Source organism: Siphateles boraxobius, unplaced genomic scaffold, assembly GCF_051911475.1.
Source record: "Siphateles boraxobius isolate OS27281-9 unplaced genomic scaffold, OSU_SipBor_1 18, whole genome shotgun sequence".
Taxonomy (NCBI): Eukaryota; Metazoa; Chordata; class Actinopteri; order Cypriniformes; family Leuciscidae; genus Siphateles; species Siphateles boraxobius.
In genome coordinates, this window is record NW_027508788.1 from 11428180 (window position 1) to 11452116 (window position 23937).

At 39.4% G+C, this 23937-nt stretch overlaps 1 protein-coding gene across 1 annotated transcript in view; it reads left to right on the forward strand.

Annotated features, from left to right (window-relative positions):
* Nucleotides 1–23937, forward strand: part of tenm2b (teneurin transmembrane protein 2b) — a 294981-nt gene that overhangs the window by 265275 nt on the left and 5769 nt on the right. Inside the window, exons 15-26 of the mRNA XM_077233547.1 lie at nucleotides 807–1017; nucleotides 6849–6968; nucleotides 7049–7310; nucleotides 7619–7886; nucleotides 8232–8375; nucleotides 10199–10451; nucleotides 11137–11157; nucleotides 11463–11695; nucleotides 12473–12627; nucleotides 14577–15451; nucleotides 18023–18198; nucleotides 20532–20767. Coding sequence (XP_077089662.1) covers nucleotides 807–1017; nucleotides 6849–6968; nucleotides 7049–7310; nucleotides 7619–7886; nucleotides 8232–8375; nucleotides 10199–10451; nucleotides 11137–11157; nucleotides 11463–11695; nucleotides 12473–12627; nucleotides 14577–15451; nucleotides 18023–18198; nucleotides 20532–20767 — 2954 coding nt within the window. The remainder of the gene's footprint in view (nucleotides 1–806; nucleotides 1018–6848; nucleotides 6969–7048; nucleotides 7311–7618; nucleotides 7887–8231; nucleotides 8376–10198; nucleotides 10452–11136; nucleotides 11158–11462; nucleotides 11696–12472; nucleotides 12628–14576; nucleotides 15452–18022; nucleotides 18199–20531; nucleotides 20768–23937) is intronic.

Below are 23937 nucleotides of genomic sequence, written 5' to 3' on the forward strand. Positions count from 1 at the left end.
GTCTCCCTCTCTTGACTTCAAAGCAGTGCTGGGTTTTGAACTGAGAAGGGTTCATCAAAAGTACACAGTCTGAGAATAAGATGGCAGCTGAACAGAGAGACTTCAGAAGTCGCTTTAAACCATCTGCCACTGAAATCATTCAACTTTGTGTGCTTGGGATGTCAAATGTGCTGGTACCTCCGGAGCCAAGTCAATACTAGATTTTTTTTTCAAAAGTACTATAGTATTGTGCATTTTAAGTACAAATTAAGTGATGGGCGAAGCTGAATTTTCATCATCATTACTCCAGTCTTCAATGTCACATGATCCTTCAGAAATCACTCTAATATTATGATTTGCTGCTCAAGGAACATTTCTTATTATTATCAATGTTGAAAACTGTTGTGCTGCTTTATATTTTTGTGGAAACATGATTTTTTTTTAGGATTCTTTGATTAATAGAAAGTTTAAAAGAACAGAATTTAATTGAAATAGACATTATAAATGCATTTACTGTAACTAATCAATTTAATGTATCTTTGCTGAATAAAATATTGGTATGAATGCCAATATACATTAGAACATTTTCAGCAAAAATGCCACTAAAACTGACTGAGAAATAAGTGAAGGCTTTATTCTTTTGTTAATATAATATATTTAGTAGATATTGAGATATTGACCCTGGCATTTCTATCAAGAAATTAATTTTTGGTATCGTGACGACCCTAGTGTGGGGTTATTTTCATACAAAATTCATGTATCACACTGCTAATGCATGCTACAGATCTAAAGTTTTTATGACATGTGGTGACATATTTTCCACTCAGATGGTCTTGTTGACTGCATGGATCCGGACTGCTGCACGCAGAGCTCTTGTGTGACCAATCCTCTGTGCCGTGGATCACGTGACCCGCTCCAAGTCATTCAGCAGAGCCAATCAGAGGTCCAGAAAGTCCCTTCCTTTTATGACAGAATCAAGATGCTTGTGGGTAAAGACAGCACTCACATCATCCCAGGAATCAACCCCTTCAATGCCAGGTACCTCATCTGCCCTGTCCTTTGATGGACTTAAGACATGGTTTATCATGCTCTAATATTACTTTTTTTGTGTGTGATTTATTTATTTATTGCAAGGTTGAACTTGGTCCACATGTGCAACCACAAATAACTATATACAATTATAATAGATAAATAAATAAATTAGGGGGTGGATTAACAACACCAGCACAGCTCCAGGATTTCCACTGCTCCTCCTTGATAACGTCACAGACAATTTATATAGAGACATGCCACTTCCTCAATCCTCAATACAACTATATAGGGAAAACCCGTAACGCCAAAGATGGCGGTTGTATGCACATGTCCCGCCCCTCCCCCTGGAAAGCCAATCGTCTGCTTTTAACAGTCAAGCCGGGAAACATTTAAGCATATCGTCTGGTTCCACTGACGCATGCGCACAGTTGAGGTTTGCAACAGCGGAAAATACGTTACTGTTTGAAAAGGGGGCAGATTTGATATGCAGTGTATGTGTGCGTTGTGTAAATACCAGACATCCCAAGTCTCCCGGAAGCTCCGGGAGTCTCCCGCATATTGATAGCGGCTCCCTGATACCCGCAAATTAGCTCAAATCTCCCGGAATCTAGAGCGAGCAAGCAAGAGCGTGCACATACTGTGCTTCAAACCGTGTAGCGCGTGCACGGCAGAGAGGGAGAGAACCCTTGCGCATGCGTAGTAAAAGTAAAAAAACCTCCGGGGTAAAAGGCGTTTTTAAACCTTATTTTGGGGCAAAGTCATCAAACTTTTTCAGCGATTTTTATCATATTTTACTGCTGTTTCTATACATGCAGTTTTTATGTCCTGGTGACCAGTGAAAGTGCAGTTCTGACTCTCTGCCCATTCATTTAGATAGGAGCCTGGTCTTGTTAGTCCGAAATAGCTGCCCGGAGGCGTTGCCAAGATGGCGGCCGAGTGGCATGACTTGCCTTAAAGGACTTTGATAACGTTTAGAAGGAAACAGTACGGGTGGCCCATTGAGATAGTATATATATGAGATAGTTTTGTAACAAATTTAGTCCAGGCCTTAATTGTTTTTGGTTTGGCTTTGTTAATTCTCGCTGTAGTGAGTTCAAACAGCGCAATGTATTTCATTTCCATGAGCCACAATTTGGCTGCTGGAATTGTAGGCTCATTCCAAATCTTGAAGATTATCTTTTTGGCCGCAGTTAGAGCAGTGTGAAGAATCCTACGCTGGCTAACAGTCATATCACGATCAACGTCATCATTCAACAAACAGAGACTGGGGTGCTTAAGGATAACCTTATCACATAGTTCTGTCACAACTTGAAATACCTCATCCCAAAAGTTACCAATATGTTGCCATTCATAAAACATGTGCATAGAGGTACCCACAGTATTTGATTTACAGAGTGAGCAGAAGGGGGTAGGCAAGCGCTTTATTTTATGCAAGATATTTGGAGTAGCATAAGCCTTATGAAGCAGTTTATAGTGTATAAACTGATGGGCAAGATGTTTTGACATCGTTGGAATAGTGTCCTATATCCAATACCATTTTAGTTTGCAAGGAGCCAATTCCTTTTCCCATATCATAGTGATAGGATTTCATACCACAGCCGCATAGCAACCAAGCGCGCATAGCGCTTCTCAACCTTAAATACAGAAAATAGGCATGTCCAGGAAGATTATAACACTTTTTCAGATCTTGAAAGGACCTTAAGCCCTGATTATCGAATATATCACAAAGAGTATGTACACCTTGATCCGACCATGTCTTAAACACAAAAGGTCTGTTGCCGGATTGTAAATTATGATTATGCCTGATGAGAATTGCACACAATTGTATTCCCAAACCTCAGGTCTTCCTTTGATAAACCCCTGAATAAAATATCCTGGAGCCGATGTGGAAGCACAGGTGATCTTCCACATCCCGCCAGGCGATCTCTGAGTCAACCTTTAACTAAATCTTAAGAGGGCGTAGCTGACATGCCCAAAAGTACAAATTTAAGTTCGGAAGTGACAAGCCGCCTTTGTCAGATCTTCTCTGCAATGTTGAGAGTTTAATTGTTGGTCGTTTCTCGTTCCAAATGAATTTTGTAATCAAGGAATCCATTTCTTTAAAAAAGGTTCTACGGGGAGATAAAGGGATCATGGAAAACAGAAATAAAAGTCGAGGGAGGATTTTAATTTTAATGATTGCGATTATGCCTTGCAGTAAAATAACGTCCCATCTCTGTAAATCTTGTCTGATAGTAGTAAATAAAGAACTATAATTTTCCTTAGAGATAGTCTGCAGTGATGGAAAGATCTGAATCTCCAGATATTTAAATGTCTTAGTAATTGGGATCGAGGAGGACACTAATGCAGTATTGGTCGACGCTGACAATGGCATTAATACAGATTTTCCCCAATTAATTTTGTAACCACTTATGATGCTAACGTCATTAAATATTTTAAGACACTGAGGTAGAGAAGAGGAAACATTAGACATGTAGAGTGGGATATCATCCGCGAAGAGAGATACAATGCTTGGAGTCGTCTACAGTAATCGGGGAGATGATGTGGTCCTGCCGAATTGCCTGCGCTAAGGGCTCTAATGTAATTGAAAATAGCAAGGGCGATAAAGGGCACACCTGTCTAGTGCCTCTATTCAATGGGATTGCATCCGAACAGAACAACCCCGTTGAAACCCGTGCAGAAGAGTTAAAATAGAGGGTCTGAATCATATGAATAAAATGAGGGCCAAAGCCAAAACGGGTTAAGGCAGACCATAAATATGTCCATTCGACACGATCAAAGGCTTTCTCAGCGTCTAGCGTGAGAATAGCACGTTGTTCGTTAACCGGGTCGGGTGAGTCGATAATGTTCAAAAGCCGTAGCACGTTATCCGCAGAAAAACGTTCCTTAAGAAATCCTGTCTGGTTGTGGGCGAATAGTAAGTTGGGCTAGAACTTTAACATTTAACTTGACATCTGTACCAATTAGTGAAATCGGCTTGTAGCTAGAGAAGCATAGGGGTTCTTTCCCTTTTTTCAGCAGCAGAGAAATAAGAGCGGTGTTCTGGTCTCTATGGAAACAATCTGTATCTATAGCTAAATTTATGGAGTCAGGGAGGAATGGTCCAATCAGATCCCATATCGCCAGATACAGCTCCGGGGGTAAACCATCCAGACCAGTGGCCTTACCCTTATTCATAACCTCTAAAGCCTCCTTCAATTCTTTTAATTCTATTGGAGAATCAAGAAAAGCACACTACTCCTCGCTTAATTGAGGGAGATCTAAATTTAACAGAAATTCAATGACAGCTTGTTCATTCGCTCCCACCTCTGATCTGTATAGATGCTCTTAAAATTCGTTGAATATCCTGTTTACATCACCTGGAGCTGTGTAAAGAAGATCTGCCTTATCCTTAATGGCAGTTATTGAGGCCAAGGCCTCATTGCGTTTCATCCTTAACGCCATTAGTTTACCTCTCCATTAAAATAGTAGTTTTGTTTGGTACGGTGTAGAAAAAAGGGTAGAGGGGTTCCCTTTTTAAATTCCCCAAGATTGTGCTTTTCTCTTCTGTAAAAGTAGTTTTAAGATCCTTCTCTACACATTTAATCTGAGCCTCCAGACGGGTTAATTGTTTTACTCTGGATTTATTTACATAGGAGGCAAAAGAAATACTGTTTCCTCTTAAGAAATACTTGGTTGTTTCCCATAGGATTTGTGGATTAGTAGCTGAGCTCGAGTTTTCTTTGAGAAACAGAGATAATTTAGAACGTAACTGTTTCACAAAATCTTCATTTTGCGGAAAAAGTTGTATTCATACGCCACCTTTTGGAGTTTAGGGGAATTATCCGAGGAGATAGATTACAAATCACAGCGGAGTGATCTGAAATCAGTATGGGTAAAATATCAATATGGTTTACTCCTTGGGTAAGGGATTTAGAAATCAGAATGTAATCTAACCTCGAAAATTATTTGTGGCGTGCTGAGTAAAAAGTGTAATCTCTACAGTTCTCATTCTTCACTCTCCAGATATTGCAAAAGTCGTTATATACAATGAGCTCATTTAATGATTGCAAAGCCTGATCGCCATAAACAGAGACAAGGGATCTATCAATTAAGGGGTTACAAACTGCATTAGCATCCATACCTACAACCAAGTTGTTGTCGACAAAGTTAAAGAGGAATTTGGTAAGAGAATTATTAGGGAAGTATACTGAGAAGAGAACCATTTTTAGATTATTCCATTAACCTGAAGCATATGTAAACCACCCGTTTTCGTCCCCTCCCGTTTTCTCTACTAGAAACAGGAATTTTCTATTCTGAAGCATAATAACTCCTCTTGAGGCACTTTTATGCGATGAGGAAGCTATCAATTTAAAATGTCTATTCTGAAAGCGGGTAACATCAGAAGCCTTGAGATGGGATTCTTGTATTAGGACAATGTCAGCTCGTTGGCGATGCAGAAAATATAGGTATTTGGATCTTTTTATGGGAGAATTTAGACCATTGACATTCCACGATATCACATTAAAGTCCCCTCATTCTGTCACAATATAATTAAACGTGAGACAAAGGTATCCATAGTAACCTAACGCATCGATATGAATCTCACCCCCATGAAACACATAAATAGTGATATAACAAAAACAGCAAACCCTGGTAGTTAACATTATAATCGTTAAAGACAACATAAAATCTGAAAAACAAATTGCTATCGGCAGTTTGCAGAGAGGGAGAACACACCCTTTTATCTGCCTAGAAAATAAATCTACTCGAGGCCATGCACTCGGACCATGAGGGTAACAGTTACTCAAACATCAGCATCTCTCACCTGAGTGTCCATCACAGCGAAAATTAAATCTATGTCCCTACTCAAAGTACTATAATACAAAACCAAGAAGGCCGAATTTACTCCTCAGGCATCCTTGTTGGCGTGGTGGTGTCCATCTCCGTAGTGACGCTCAGAGACGAGATGAAATGCTCCGGGTCTCCAGGGATTTTGAAAAACAAATGCTCCTGGCCGTTACGCACTTTGACTGACGCAGGGTAGAACAGGAATAACTCGATGCCTAGAAGTTGGAGGCGTTTCCTCCCTTTGGCCATAACTTTCCTTTTTTGGGACGTTCCCTTGCTGAAGTCAGGAAAGAACCGTAAATTACCAGAGGTGATGCGCTCCTGGCTCCCTGTAGGATCGCCTGTCGGTCATTGTAGCAAAGGAGCTTGAAAATCAAAGTGTGCGCTCTTTTCCTGGAGGGATCCTCGTTCGCGTACAAGTGTTGCACCCATTCGATCTCGATCGTCTTCCCTTGTAGAGCCGGAATCCCCTTGGGAATATGGGTCTGCAAGAACTGAATTGCATTCACTTCTTCAGCTCCTTCCCGTAGGCCCACCAACCTTAGGTTATTTTGTCTGGATTTATCTTCATAAAGAAATAATTTCTCCTGGAGCTCCTCTAGACAGGACTTGCTAGCAATTGAGTCCCTTTTAACATCCCGCACCGTAGCCTGCATGTTCACATCTATTGCCGAACGATTTGACATCCTTTTCCAGCGAGTCCAATCATGCTGTAATCTGTGATGTTTCCCCGCGAACAATCGTCTTATCAAGCATTTCGGCAATGGCGTCGTGAAGGCCCTCGTCGTCTTTATGCTTTTTCTTCACGTGGGAGTGGATTAAATCTCATTTAGATGCCATCTAGAACAAGGGATTTACATGTAATGCGGCCAAAAAATTAGTAGGGATAGATAAATTCGAAAAATAGACAACTGAGGTAAAGGGTCAATATTAAGCAGCCATCACCGTCCGCTGCGCATGCGCATCCCCTCTAATATTACTTTTTGTATTTGTGTGCGTGATTGCAGCCTGGCATCTCTAATTCGAGGTCAGGTTTTGACTTCAGATGGCACTCCTTTGGTGGGTGTCAACGTCACCTTTGTGAAGTATCCTTACTATGGTCACACCATGACCCGCCAGGATGGCACGTGAGTAACTTCAATTTATTCGAACCCCTTTTGCTATTGAATATGTGCTGAAGTATGTTTCCTGTGCCGCTTCTCCCTAGTTTTGATCTGGTAGCCAACGGCGGAGGCTCTCTTACTTTGCGGTTTGAGCGAGCTCCGTTTCTGAGTCAGGAGCGGACGGTGTGGCTGCCCTGGAATCGCTTCTACGCAATGGACACTCTGGTGCTACAAACAGAAGAGAAAACCACAGTCAGATGTGACCTTAGTGGTTTTGTCAGGCCCGATCCCGTGGTGCTTCCCTCCCCACTGTCCTCCTTCTTCAGCTCCAACCCTTCAGAGAGACACATCCTCCCCGAGAGCCAGGTGCCACATTCAAGACCGCTGTAATCACATCTCATTTCTGTCATGTTCGTGTAGGTCATTACACTCTTCTGTTGGCTTGTTATTTGCATTTTATGTTCTCTATTCCTCTTCACTCTCTTCACTCACTCTCCGTTTTCACTCCCTTTGACCCATTTACGTTCTCATACCTTCTCGCAATTACAGTTTCTCTCAGCTGCTCACTTTCCATCTCTTTTATCTCCTTTCTTAGGCCGTTTTTCAAGACTGATGGCAGCTGCAAGAATTTTTGATTCTTGGCATTACTTTTTCCTTTCTTTCTCTGTGTCCAGGTCCTTCACGAGCAGGTGGAAATTCCCGGCACTAGTCTTAAACTTTGCTATCTGAGCTCCAGGACCTCAGGCTACCTCTCGCTGCTTAAGGTGATTATGACTCCAGCTCTAGTGCCTCTCAGCCTGGCCAAAGTGCACCTGATGGTGTCCGTGGAGGGCCATCTCCTCCAGAAATGGTTCCATGCCTCTCCTAACCTGGCATACACTTATATCTGGGACAAGACTGATGCCTACAGGCAGAGGGTCCACGGCCTGACCGAGGCTTTGGGTAAGTGATATATGGAGTCATGGAAACAGGTGTATTTCAGCTGTTATCTTGTTTCTTGTCTACGCCTTTGTCTGTTCCCCAGTGTCTTCTCTTAATTTGAGCTCCAAACCACAGATAGTTTCAGTTTAATGAGACTGTCTGTCTCTCATCCATTATTGTGTATGCCACCGGCAAGTTCCTCCTGTGAGCTAATGAATTGTTATGTCCCCACTCGGTGATGGAGTGTTTAATTAAGATAGTACAGCTTTGCTCTTCCTCTAAGTGTCTTCCCTCTCAGTCATTTTCTCCTTCATTCTTCACATTTCTTTCCTATCCCTCCTTCAATCTGTCAATCTTTCTCTTTAGTGTCTGTGGGGTACGAGTATGAGATGTGTCCCAGTCAGATCCTGTGGGAGAAGAGGACAGCTGTGCTGCAGGGATATGAGCTCAACCCCTCGAACTTGGGCGGCTGGTCTTTAGACAAACACCACATGCTGAACGTCCGCAGTGGTACGATACTGAAACACCCATTCAAACAATGGTTAATCTGCTCCATAGGGAAGGACAGGAGAACTCAAAAGTGACATCAATGATTAGCCATTAATTGTGGGACTTGTTATTGGACTGTCACTGGAAGTTTTGAAATCAGCTACACAAACGTTCAAAACAGGGTTACTGTGGTATTTTGGGTTGCACATTGGGGTTCAGTTGGTTGCTGGGAGCTCCAAGAGAGTCTGCAGAAGAATTTAAAATAAAATAATAATAAAATTAAAATTTATTTAGTTAAAATTCCCAAATTGTACATTAATACTGTTTCGTTTTCTATTTTAAAGACTGATCAGAAATCATGAGAACTTTTAGGTTTATACATTTAAAATTGAATGGTGGGTGGACAAAACATACAGTGTCAGCTTAACAAAAAATATTTTATACAAATTTATGAAAAAGAAACACAATAAAAATGTTTCTTTTACAGACATATGTGTGCATAAATCTTGCCAAGTACCCAAGTAGTCAATAGCAATAGCAACTTTGTTTATATAGCACAGTTAAAACAACACAAGTTGACCAAAGTGCTTTACAATATAACATAGAAGGAGAAAAGGATCTAATCTAAAAAGCAGCATCACATAGGCAACACATTATTAGTAAAACTATCACTGATTAAAAGCTATTGAAAACAGATGTGTTTTAAGGTGTCCTTTAAAATCCTGCACAGTAGCGGCGTCTCTAATATGTTTAGGCAAACTATTCCAAAGTTTAGGCGCTGCTACAGAAAAGGCGCCATCTCCTTTTTGATTTCGATGTGTCCTGGGTATTTCGAGTAACTTCTGAGTTGCGGATCTCAAACTTCGTCCAGTCTGATATTGATGTCAAAAGGATCAAAATCGGCATCCCAAACTCAGCAAAGATTATTCTTTGTGAATTGGCAACCTCACACACACTCACAAAATCTTGCATATTATGTTTTAGTATAACAACAATAGACACTTAATAAGTGTTAGAAGAACACAATATCAGTCTAATGAAAGGTTACAGGTTAAGACTTAAGTTATAGGTGTGGTTGATTATGGATGGAGCAGAACTGTGCAGTTCAGTGTCCCTTGTGGACCACATTGCCCATTCCTGAATTATAAGGTGGAAACACGCAAAACAAATAAACCCTCCTCAATAAGAATAATCAAACTGTGTTGAGTTGTATTTCCTATGAGGCACTTATTTTTGTGAAATGCGTTTGACAGTGAAGAAGAGACAGCTCGTCCCTGCAGCTGAAGGCCTAACAAGCTTCTCCAATAACACAAAGTATTTTTTCTCCGTCATTTCTGACTCAAACTGTGTAAAAAGTTTTGGTATTAAGCCCTATTATAGAACAGAAGTTATGCATGCTGTTTCACACCTGTTTATCTTCAGGCTTTTGCAGAAAAAATAAAAGAAATAAATGATTGTGATTGTAGCTTGGCTAGTGGGAAGTCAAATAAGGACACAGGGATGGAGGGCGTGCCAGTGGACTATAAAATAACATGCACACGCTGCCTAATGTTTCTCCTTTTCCGCACATTTGTCATTGCTCATAATTTAATTTCTGTATTAGGGTGAAAATCTGTGTTTGAGGGACCAGCAAGTTTTTTTGTCATTATTGATGATTATGAGGTCTTTAATGACTGCTGGTTTCACGCTATTGATCAAGAAATGCAATAAATATGTCACAGTGTAGAAATTAATGCTTTCATTTAAGCATCACATTTGTGCGTGTAAAGACCATTAAGAAATATGTCATGTTTGAAATCTCACTCAATTTCATTTAGTGACAGTGTTTGATTTATTTCACACAGGAATTCTTCATAAGGGCAGCGGCGAGAATATCTTCCTCTCCCAGCAGCAGCCGCCCATCATTAACAGCATTATGGGTAACGGCCGAAGACGCAGCATCTCTTGCCCAAGCTGCAGTGGGATGGCAGAGGGCAACAAGCTGCTGGCGCCGGTGGCCGTAGCCTGTGATGGAGAGGGCAACCTGTACGTGGGTGACCTTAACTTTGTGCGAAGGGTCTATCCTTCCCTCAATACCACAGCTGTACTGGAGCTCAGGTAAAGCTGATAGGATGCACACTTAAAGACAACATGATACAGCATTTTTAATGCATTTCACCTCTATAATGTAATGCATTACTGAGCACAACTCCATATTCAGTGTCTGGAGTTAAAAATGAAATAGAATCAGCAAATCAAATTAAAATCAAAAATGCATGATCCACTGACAGAAAAAGCTTTACTGAAGAAGAAAAATAATCATTCAAACTTTTCTTCAAGCATCATGCTTTTTTGAATTTAGTTTGGTTTGGAGTGTGGAATTACACAATGTATTACATGTTGTGCAATATATAATTTCAAATAAATGTTTTATTATGTTGGCCTGAAACTTTGTTACTTTTTGAAGTTGATTTTATCCATCGGAATTGAATTGAACCATGAAAAGTGGGCTGTTATCATTGGTCATTTCAGGGGTGTGGAGACATTTTATTGGTAGACACAGAAGTAAAAGTGAGACAGGAAATCAAGGGAGAGAGAAATATCCGGGTCTGTCATGAGCACCATAGCTGACCACAAAGCCAACAGTTATTGCAATTTGATGAATCATGCACTACTATACAAAGGACATTTATTAAATAAATAGGTTCTCAACTACTAGAATAGCTTTAACAATAATACATTTTAATGATTTTTTTAATTGATGCATACCTTTTTGTCTCTTCTCTTTCACTGCTCCATGAAGAAATAAAGATTTGAGACACAGGTAATTAAAATAAATGCTCAATGTAAAAATATATTTATCATTTGTCTAAATAGCATGCTAATTTAAAAAAATAAAACATATTGTGCAGATTTCGATGCTTGTGCCGTATTCTGTAGCTGTTTTCTAGTTCATTATATGTAGCAGAATTTCACCTTTTTTTTTAAACAAAGTGGTTTCTTTTTTGAGCTCCAATTACTTTACCAGCAATGAACTATTCACATTTCATGATGTTCACCAAGGTAACCATGCTGTTTGTCAGATGTTTTTATTAAGAGACATTCTCCCAATTTGCCCTATTTCCATAGCAACAGTCCAAGTCATAAGTACTACTTGGCAGTGGATCCTGTGTCAGGTTCTTTGTTCCTGTCAGACACCAACTCCCGGCAGATCTACCGCATACGCTCTCTGAATGGTGCGCGGCCACTGCTGGATAACGCTCAGGTGGTGGCGGGAACGGGAGAGCAGTGTGTCCCATTCGATGAGGCTCGCTGTGGCGACGGAGGCAAGGCAGTGGAGGCCACCCTAATGAGCCCGAGAGGTGATGGTTTTAAGAAATATACCCATTTTCTTTTCATTCTGTGAGTTGAGTGAGACATAAATGCCTGAACTTCTTCAGAATCAGCTTTTGAGACAGCATTTCCACGCTGTCTGAGACACATTTTTATTTTCCATGAACCTAGAAACCGTTACCATTTAATTCCTTAGACAGTTGCAGGTGCTGTCATTTTCTATATCACAAACCTCAGTAACCTCTAATTCTCTAGTCTCTAGACTCCCAGACATCATTCTTAAAGCCCAGCATGGCCCACTGATGTGAGGAAAAATAAATGACACAGAAGGTAAAGAGAGATCGTAAGGTTAGCTTACTGCACTCAGAGACCAACTCTGCCGTCTTATCTCAGAATAAAACGTATTCTAGACATGATCACCATGACAGCGTGAATCAAACTGCAGCAGTCTGACTCTTTTCAAGGTCATTGCTCCTACACACATAGACTACTAATTAGTTCACCTTTAAAAACACCTTTCCTCCGGGGATTATCAGAATAGGAGGGAAATAAATCAGAGACTTAGGGAGCAGTGAAATTCTTAAGAAGACTCAGCAGTGATTTCTGTGACATTGACGAGAAGTTAAAAAGGAGGAGAAAATTATCATAATTATTAGGTAATTATTATAAAAGATAATTATTCTGTCTGAACCTTCCTTTTAATACCTGGTGAATGTTTCCTACTTTGTTGTAGTCATACATGTCTCATGCGATTTGTCTTAATATGAGTGTTATGCACAAGTTTTGAGTTCTTTAATTTCATGCAGGTGTTGCATTGGATAAGAATGGCCTGATGTACTTTGTGGATGCAACAATGATACGAAAAGTGGATCAGAATGGCATTATCTCCACTCTGATAAAGACCAATGACCTGACTGCAGTCAGGCCCCTCAGCTGCGACTCCAGCATGGACGTCAGCCAGGTTGTAATGACTTTCCTCAACTATCTTGCACTTGCACATCAAGCGAGATTCAGCTTCCTGAAATCTCTCAATCTATTAAAACTAACATTGTTAGTTATCATTTATGGTATCAAAGAGAAATTATTTTTGTACAGGGCGTATTATAAATTCTAAATTTTTTATCATTATTAATTTACACAATGTGTGATTTGTTAAAGGGGGTGTGAAACACTCAGTTTCAGTCAATCTCATGTTAATCTTGAGTACCTATAGAGTAGTATTGCATCCTTCATATCTCCAAAAAGTCTTTAGTTTTATTATATTTATAAAAGAAAGATAGGCTGTACCGAGTCTTTCCGGAAAAAAATGAGCGGGTGTGGGCGGAGCTAAATAATCACGAGCGCGCGAAGCTTTTGCGTTGAGAGCGTATGGAAGCTGTGACTGACATCCCAAAACAAACCATGGCTAACAATCACATTCAGCCATACATTTTTGATCCCTAATCAGATCCCGTGAGATGGGCAGTGAAATGGGGGGAAAACACAAGGTCTCGAGAGTTTTTTAAAAGTAGAAATGATCGAACTTGAGTGCAGTGTTTTTAGAACACCATGTCACGCGTGAGTTTACAACATTTGTGTGTGTTTACTCGTGGTTTATGAGGCCATGATTTGGTTTTACAATAAACAAACAGACACCACAGTGGCCAGCTAAACAAATGTATTTCAACACACACATACACACCATACATCGCATGCTCCATAGATACATTAACTATACGTGATCATGTTGTTTACTTGCTGTGCTTACATGCCGATAGTTAATAACACACAGACATTTGAAGCAGTTTTACTCACCGCCTGCGGTTCCAACGCACGACCGTGAACCTCTATCGAGACTGCTCGATCCTTAAGCATTAGACGATCTGCAAAAGCCCAGCACAGCGCTTTGATGGGCATACTGCTTTCGCTCTCTCGCTCTAGGCTACAGGTGCGCGCGCGCCCTTCCGGGAGAAGTGCCCTTAGGAACCGTATAAGGAAATTCCGGCGCATCTGACGTCACACACGCCCGTACTCGGAAAAAACTTTCCAAAACTTGTGGCAAACCGGAAGGAGTATTTGTGGCACAGAAATACTCCATCAAACGTACAACTTAATTTTTGAAACTTTGTCCATGTTTAGCATGGGAATCCAACTCTTTAACAGTGTAAAAAACTCACTATGTATGAAATAGCATTTCACCCCTCCTTTAAAAAAGCATTTTAATGAGAATGTCTTTATTGTAATTATTATTGAAGTATTAATGGAAAGTTGAGAAAATGTAAAAACACAGTGTCATTAATACAAAATGAAAAGTAGAAATACAGAAAATATTCGTTTAAACAATATAGTTTTAGTAATGAACCCTATTTACTATAAATTTAATGAAACAATTGACAGGCCCCATGAAGCAGTTAAATAAGCTTTCAAACACAGTTGTGTGAACACATTTCAGCCTGTTTATTTCAGTCTGTACTGCGAAATGCGTTTTCTTTATGTTTCATCCTTGCGTGTTTGAGCTAGCACTAGCCAATATTTGCTTGTCAGAGTCTCCCTCTGGGTATTAACGTTTGACAATGACAATGACAAACAATGGAACTGGATTATCAATCAAGCCGCTGTCATAATTTGTCTATCATTGTAATAAATTCATAGGCCTGCTGATTCGTTCCACTCAGAAGAATCTGTAACACATTTGTTTTTAAAATGCCAGTAGGAAATCTACTGCCAGAAATGGAAAATGCATCCCATCTGACCAGAAGCAGGGATAAAATGAACAGAGCGATATCAAAAGCAGAGGCAGAAAAATACCCCTCGGCAGAGCTGAATTTACACTCCCGTACCACAACTGCTCGACATCCCGTTAACGGGAGTACTTTTTTTTGTGTTCATGTACTTTTTCCTGTAATGTTTATCTAACGTTTGATGTTTTAGGTACGTCTGGAGTGGCCTACAGACCTGGCCATCAACCCTATGGACAACTCTCTGTACGTGCTGGAGAACAACATCATCCTGCGTATCTCTGAGAACCATCAGGTCAGCATTATTGCAGGGCGGCCTATGCACTGCCAGGTCCCTGGCATTGATTACTCGCTCAGCAAACTAGCCATCCATTCTGCCTTGGAGAGCGCCACAGCCATCGCCATCTCCCACACAGGTGTGCTCTACATTGCCGAAACCGACGAGAAGCGTATCAACCGCATCCGGCAGGTTAGCACCAGCGGCGAGATCTCCCTTCTAGCCGGCGCTGCCTCTGAATGCGACTGCAAGAACGACGTCAACTGCAACTGTTTCTCAGGAGATGAGGGCTACGCCGCGGACGCCGGCCTCAATTGTCCCGCTTCGCTGGCGGTGTCACCAGATGGTATCCTGTACATAGCTGACCTGAACAACATCCGTGTGCGTTCGGTCCGCAGTAACCGGCCCAACGCCACAGCTAGCGGACAATATGAAGTGGGTTCATCTCTAGAACAGGAGCTTTATGTGTTTGGCTCCGACGGCTTTCATAAGCAAACAGTTAGCCTCATTACAGGCTTGGCCTTGTATAACTTCACCTACGGACTGGACGGAGAGTTAGCGGCAGTTACCGATGCCTCTAACAATACACTTCGGGTGAGGAGGGAGGCGTCTGGCTCCATCAGGCTTGTGTTGTTGCCAGAGAACCAGGTGGTAACACTGGGAATGGACCCAGCCGGCAGCCTACGTTCAGTGTCCGCCCTCAGCCAGGAGGTGGCACAGCTCAGTTATGATGCTAACACTGAACTTTTAGCCTCCAAGTCGGATGAGACCGGATGGACCAACTTTTACAAGTGAGTATGAAATCAAGCTTAGCGTCAGTTCTGGCAGGTCACGTTAGTCAAGCTCGCATCAGCTGATCCACGTCTACCTATAGGAATACGACACCTATTACTTAGGCTTGCTATGGTAGTCGGTGTTACCGGTGTTACACGGTGTTCAGTTGCAACACCGGTTTCATCACTTGCCCACCGCGACACCGCCCAAAAAAAATGTTTTAAAGCGTTACAAATATTTAACGCAGTTACGCAGTATCCGTTAAGTCCTGCACGCACGCACACACACACACACACACACACGACCCACAGAAAAGACGCGCATCAGTATCGAGTTCTCTTTCGGTCTTGAACAAACCATAACACACACAAATAATGCCAAAATGTCTGTTTTGTTGAGTGTCCTCCGAAGAGTCTTAAATGATTTAAATAAAGTCTTAAATGAACTTAGAGATTTGTGAGAAACCATAGTGGACGTTATTGAGTGCACTTATTCAATCCCACATTGCACTGCATTAACGAGTGTACAGCTTATGTACGCTCTACGGCTGTCCGAATTCGCTCATTCACTCCTTCAAGTGAACAGTATTAGCGGACTAACATAGGGAATAGGCCTTACTTAGTGAATGAGGGTTTAGGGGGCGATTTCCGATCCAACCCATGTTCTCAAGCAGGGAAAAATAGAGGACACTGACAACGCGCTGACAGACAGGACTGAGCAGGTAATATTATGGAGCAAAGTCTCAACTTTCAAATTTGGTCAGTCAAAGAAAATTAAACAATAAATAGGCCTACCGATTTGTGGCTCTTTAATGTGTCGTGAAAGATTGCCTTAGTTAAAGCCAAGTTCAAATCCACCAACGTTAATCACTCTCCTGACTGCTTTGTAAGACAAAAATTGTGGATTTTGATTGGTAAGATCACGTCAATCAAACTCCCTGCGATGGATGAATTGACGCTAATTTAAAAGTTAAAGTGAAGAGCGCACTGCCGCACCAGCTGTTTATAAGCGTTGTAAAAAAAAATTAGTTTGTTTTCACATTAGAGCCAATTCAGGGCACAATAACAAAACAATGCTGCTCCGAACCACCGCACCGATATGCATGCCTTTGCAAACGCGCGCATTTTATGCTTGCCTTTAAATTAGTGATTTAAAAGCCCCCGCCGGTGACACCGGTATTACCAGTGTTGTCACACCTCGATTAACCGGTGGGAAAATATCCTCACCGTCACATCCCTACTATCACTGTATACATGTATAAGCTCCTTCAGGATTATCAGCAGCTATCGCGTTTATCAGGAGCTAATTACCCTCCTCCATCCCCAGCTCCTCCTCTCACCCAGTCAGGATTTGGATTTCCCCTTGAATCAGAATAAATTCTCGAATTATCTTGTCCGTTTAAATCTTGAATTAATGATAGCTGCATACATTCATGTTGGTTCTGTTCTGTTTACCCTAAGGGGGGTTATTGCTGCTATTATCCATGCTAAGCTGCATGGATGCGCAGGGAGTTCTCGCCCAGAACGGAACTATACCGCCAATCCAAACTGTATGCTAATTGTCAATCGTATTTGACGATAGTGGTCCTGACAGAAATCTGGTGTATGACAACAGAACTTTTTTAAAATGCAGAAAAATCTTTTGATAAATTACTACTGCAATGTGTATTAAAATCTCTTTTTCGTGGGAAGTAATAGCGCAATGTTTATTGGCCTTTGTTAATTCTATAATAAGACCAATTTACATAATAGGAGGCCTGTTTGCACTGAAAAGATTGACATTTACTTAGATGGATGTTAACCTGGAGAGTTATTATAATGCAGGTTTTTTGCTGAAATGTTGAGCGCAAAAGGGGTGCAATTGTTCAGAATTAGCTTGTCGTTTTCATCATGTTAGTTTTCGTGAATGATGAATTGGGACTTTTTATCTAAGCACTGTGGTTATCACTTATTTTACACCTGGTATCTTCATCTACTGTCAGAGCAGAGGATGTTTTTGCAGCACAGCACAGCCATCTAGTGTCTGTATCCAAGAACTGCTCCAGACTCTTACATAGATGAAGTCACGCTGCAGTTGTTTTTTAGACTGTTTTGTTATTGTTAACTAAAACTAGAATTATTAATAATTAATTAATCTTTAAAAAAAAATCCTTGGCAATTATTTGAGGTTTAAGTCAAAGCATTACAGTTACTAAAATCATTTAAAAAAATAAAGCTATATAGAAATATTCTTTTAAATGACAAAAGTGCATAGCAAAATTGCTCAAACTTAAACTCAAATTGAAATGAAAACTAAATATATAAAAAATAAATATAGAAATATTTTTTTTAAATGACAAAAGTGCATCGCAAAATTGCTCAAACTTAACCTAAAACTGAAATGAAAACTGAATAAATAAAAAATAATAGCTAATAAAAAATATGAATAAATACTATAATAATACAATAGTATGTAAATAATACTAAAATCGCACTGGTTTTAAACTATTTAAAACATTACAAATTAATTATAAATGAATAATTTCTACAGACACTGCTGGCTATTTATTACAATCACAGAGAGTTTTGTCTTGATTCTCTTCTTCACAGCTATGACAGTGAGGGTCGTCTAACCAACGTCACATATCCCACTGGTGTGGTGACCAGTCTGCGCCGTGAGATGGAGGAGTCCATCAATATTGACATGGAGAGCTCAAACCGAGATGATGATGTCACGGTCATCACTAATCTCTCATCTGTAGAGGCGTCCTACACTGTGGTTCAAGGTACACACACACACACAGCACACAAAGAACAAATCTCAGTCCAGATCTCAAGCTGATGCCCCCATTTCCCCTGTAAATCACATCCATTAAAAGCAAAACACACAGCAGGCAGGTAGACTGATGTTTCTCTTTACTACCCACAGGGAGGCCACATTGTTTGAATGTGTGGAATCCAGCAGAAAAATCCCCCATTTTACAATTTACCATAGGCTTCCTTTTGGGGTTCTTTCAGGAGGCAAACGCTTGAAAGCTTAAATTCTTTTCTTTATATCCAGTGGATTATGTGTTGTTGATGGATTTTCTCACGCAACTTACTTGTTACTTCCTGTAAAGAGTATGCTTTTGCTGTTTAATCAAGATAAAGTACATGAAAATCAACCCTTTGGGTGCCATCTGCTTGTTAGCAGTATGCCAAAATGCACTTAGATTTTTTTATGACTTTGAAATTGTACATGATTGTATTTCCCAGGTAAATTTCTGTGTAAAGCCGCGTCTGATCCAATTATAGCTTGTAAATGGAACTGAGGATGTTTGTGCTGCTTTTAGCCAAAGCTAAATCTTCTTTATAGCCAAAAGCCGCATTGCACACATCCGCCCCACAGTGCTTCGTTTCCCCTAATGCACAATAGACTGTCAGATCAGACCTAATGCTTCATACTAAATTAAACGAGGCTGGTTTTAGGGAACACTTCATAATAACTAGCCTTAATACAAACATTGCATTGTAAAATACTTCACAGATAAACAGAAGTTCATGTATATTCATCCAATGAAACAGTGAAATGAATATGAAAATATATAATTACTATCATTTTAAAGATTGGTGTCAGTAAGAACTTACTGAAGAACATACTTTTATTTAGCAAGGACACATTAAAATGATAAAAATTTACAGTAAAGTTTCAGTTTTCAGTTTCAGACAGTAAATTGACAAAAGATTCTATTGCAAATCAATGCTGTTATTTTAACTTTCTGTACATCAAAGTATAAACTCAAATGTAAGCCTTTTCCCCGTTATTATTTGATTCATGGGACCGGACACCAGTTAGTTAAGAGAAACTTAAGCAGATGTTGTATTCATCATGCCAGTCTATGCGCTTCCATGTTTCTCTACTGTAGTACTGTTAGGATTGATCTTAAATACACAACTGAGCGACTTTCAACTTCCTTGTAAGGTAGAAAAACATATTGCTTATGTTTAAAAATGAAATGTAACCTAATGGCTATTTCTCAGTGTATACATTAATGGTATACAAATGGTACATTTGCATCAGTTCCTTTTCTTGCAAAGAGCATACCAACTGTACGAATTTGAAGTATCATCATCATTGGAACTCTTTACTAAGTGAACTTTGCATTTTACTCATACCTTTAAGCAGAATACATAATCCTCCTTGTGTCTAAAATATGTTCCTTAAACACACGTGTTCATGCAATCTATAGTCTACTCATGCATTTTAAACTTCATAAGATAATACAACTGATTATGAATACTAAATAAGAATAATAATACAGATACACAATATTAAATAATGAAATTATATTCAAAGAAGAAATTTTAGTCTTCAAAAGAAAAATCAATTTCAACATTGATAATAATAAGAATGTTTCTTAAAGGGATAGTTCACCCAAAAATGGTAATTCTGTCAGTAATTACTCATGTTGTTCAACCCCGTATGACCTTCGTTCATCTTCGGAACACGAATTAAGAGATTTTTGATTAAATCTGAGAGCTGGATCAATCCTCCATAGGCTTCTAAGGGATTGAAACTTGTTCCCCGAAAAGCTATTAAAGACATTGTTAAAATATAAATGTTGTAGTGTGGTGCATGTTGATTGTTCCCACTTGTCCCTACCAAATAAATAAAAATAAATAAATAAATAGTCCAAGTGACTACAGTGGCTCAATCTTAAATTTATCAAGCGACGAGAATACTTTTTGTGCGCAAAAAAAAAACGACTTTATTTCAACTATTCATTTCCTTCTCTGTGGGCCTCGAGTCAGTTCACTAGTGTAATAGCGTAGCGCTTCTGTGTTGTACGTTGTATGTTCTACTGTGTTGTTTTAAAAACGAATTAAAATAAAAAACATTTTTTTTACATTAAAGTTTTTTTGATCAAATAAATGCAGCCTTGGTGAGCATAAGAGACTTCTTTCAAAAACATTAAAAAAATCGTACGGATCCCAGACTTTTGAACAGTAGTGTGTGCACATTCATAATGTTATGTGAAATATTAAATAATGTTTGTTTATAATGTATTTTTTAAAGAGTATAATCTGGTTTTATAATCCTTGCCAACCTCTTTTACAATTTATTGTTATGTTTTCACAGACCAAGTGCGGAATAGCTATCAGCTGTACCACAACGGCACACTGCGGGTGTCCTATGCTAATGGGATGGGCATCAGCTTTCATACTGAGCCCCACGTCCTTGCGGGATCTGTGAGCCCGACCATCGGGAGGCGCAACATCACACTACCCACTGACAGCGGCCTCAACTCAATTGAATGGCGCTTGAGAAAAGAGCTGACCAAGGGCAAGGTCACTGTGTTTGGCAGAAAGTTGCGCGTAAGTTTTTCATTTTACCTTTGAAGTTAATTGACAAGTAAAGTAAATTTTATATATAGTGCTTTTCACAATAAACATTGTTTCAAAGCAGCTTCACAGAAATACATATATATAAAGATATATAAAGATATTCAAATTGAAGAAATAGCTGATGCGACTGCTTCCTTGAAAACAGGGAAGGCCCCGGGTCCTGCACTGCAAAAAATGCTTTTCTAACTTAGTATTTTTGTCATGTTTCCAGTCCAAATATCAAACATTTCTTAAATCAAGACCCATTTATTAAAGTAGAAAAATGACATAAGATATTAAGTCTTGTTTTCTGAGGAAATAAATCCAAATTAAATGAGTTTTTGCTTAAAACAAGCTAAATTATCTGCCAATAGGGTAAGAAAAACAATCTTGTTTCCGTTTGAATTTTGCTTTTTTTAAGCATCAAATAACTTAATTTTGATTAATTCCCCCGGAAAACAGGACATAATATCTTATATCATTTTACTCATCTAGTCAATGCATCTTGATTTAAGAATTTTTAGATATTTGGACTGGAAACAAGACAAAAATACTAAGTATGAAAAGCATTTTTTGCAGTGTGACGGTTTCCCGTCTGATTGTCATAAAGCATTTTCTAAATTATTATGCCCAGTGTTGCTTTTTTTTTTTTTACAGAGTCTTCAAAATTCTAACTTACTCCCAACCTTCTATCAAGTTACTATTTCATTAATTTTCAAGAAAGATAAGCCCCCATAGACTGTGGTTCTTATCGCCCCATATCGCTTTTAAATTGTGATTACAAGATACTAGCTAAAGTTTTATCTTTTCAGCTTGAAAAAACTTTACATGGAGTCATTTCGTCCTGATCAAACTGGTTTTGTTCGAGACAGACACTCTATTTTTAAATATTAAGCGTATTTTTAATGTTTTGTATTCACCCCATTCCAACAATGCTGAAGTAGTGGTCTCACTGGATGCTGAAAAAGCATTTGACCGCATCGAGCGGGGCTATCTTATAAATGTTTTGGAGAGGTTTGGATTTGGTTTAAAATTATTTTTTCTAGGATAAAGCTCCTTTACGCCAACCCCAAAGCATCTGTACACTCAAACAATATTATTTCAGATCCTTTTCCACTGTGTCGGGGCACAAGGCAGGGTTGTCCCCTTTCCCCCCTTCTATTTAATATTGCTATTGAACCCCTGGCAATTGCATTACGGGCTGACTCAGAGGTGCTGGGCATTTTTTGTGCTGGTCTAGAACAGAAGGTTTCTTTATATGGTGATGATCTTATTTTATTTTTATCCAATCCTCTAGTCTCAATTCCTTGAGTTCTTTTAATATTGGGCTTATTTAGTACTTTTTCAGGTTATAAATTGAATTTTTCCAAGAGCGAATTATTCACAGTGAATTTTGCTGCATTAAGTCTCTAATATTCAAATTTCCAATTCAGAGTTGTTAACCAATTTAGGTACTTAGGTGTCCAAGGGACACGTAAACATGGTGACTTATTTAAAACCATTTTTAGTCCTTTATCTGATCTTACAAAATCTATGTTTTTATCATGGAAACCCCTTCCTCTATCACTGATAGGAAGGGTAAATGCAGTTAAAATGTAGCCTGGCTCCGCCCTCCTACGCACTTCCGCTCAATTTCATTTTCCTTCAGTACTACGTCTGGGATTGCGCTGTAGACTTTGGTTTTCTCCGATCAATTTTTTACCGGGCCAATCAGCGAACAGAGGGAGTGGCTGAGAACGATGACGTTGATGTCGACTCGTGCGTTATTTTGAGTTGTAGTTCAAAATAAGAAAGATGCGAGCGAAGCCATTCGGTCCGTTGTGGCAACACTGCCGAATATCAAGAAGTTAAAGCCGGAGCAAGAACAATCTTTGCTTAGTTTTGTGTTTATGGCCATCCTCCCACGGGGTTCGGGAAAAGACATATGTCACGACCAAACTTCAGCGATTGGTTATGGCAGATAGAGTGACTCTGGGCAGATCCAATAGTTTTAGACTTCAATAGAATACCCGCCTACAAGGAAGTTAACGCTTGTCAATGGAGCGGTGCCAGAATCTCTGTACAAATGAAATGTACGAGGGTCTGGTAGAACCAGGCTAGTTAAAATGAGCATTCTACCCAAATTTTTATATTTATTTCAATGTTTGCCCATATTTATTCCCAAGTCATTTTTCTCCTGTCTGGAAAAGACAATCTCGTTATTTATTTGGAATAACAAGCCAAGGCGAATAAGTCTAAAACATCTTGTTAAGCCAAAAGAGGTGGGAGTTTTGGCTTTGCCTAACTTTGATCAGCTATTTATAGATAATAATTTTGCTTCATTTAACCAACTTAAAAATAAATTTTCTTTGTCCAATTGACATTTATTCCGATATTTTCAAGTTCGGAGCTTTGCCCGTAAACATTTTCCGGAGTTCCCCTCTGCCCCTCCTAATGGTGTGTATTTTAGACCAACATAAATGTATAAGGGGTACCATTTCAAAGATTTACAGTATAATAAATTACAAACAAACCCCATCTAGCGGATCATTAAAATCTCTCTGGGAGCAGGACTTAAGTATTTTGTTAGATGATGAAACCTGGGACACTATCTTAAAAAGGATACATTCTTCTTCAGTTAGCTCTAGGCATAGGCTTATTCAATTTAAGATTGGTCTAGGGTGCAACTTGGCAAGATATTTCCTGATTTAGACCCCACCTGTCCACGCTGTGTTGTGGAGCCAGCCTCTCTGTTTCATTCTTTTTGGTCCTGTCCTAAGTTATTAAGGTTTTGGGGGGGAATTTTTAGTTGCTTCTCAGAAATTCTTAACACAGTAATAGACCCCGACCCATTGACAGCTTTATTTGGGGTTCTTCCGGAAAATGTCAAACTTACATCTTTAGAGATGGATAATATTGCACTTTGCACACTGTTGGCTAGACGACGGGTTTCTGACCTACTTTTTGCCCTCAAACTTCAAAGATTCAATTTGGAATTAGAATGAAACCCGATCTTTTCTTGAAACCTTGGAGCTAATTTTTAGATTATTTTAAGGAGACGAGCTCTGGATAAACCTTTTTTTTTTGGTATATTTAGTTGTTTATATGTATACTGTATATGTTACTGTGATTACATGTTCATTCGTATGTGAGCATTTACTATGCTTGTTTAATCTTTAATT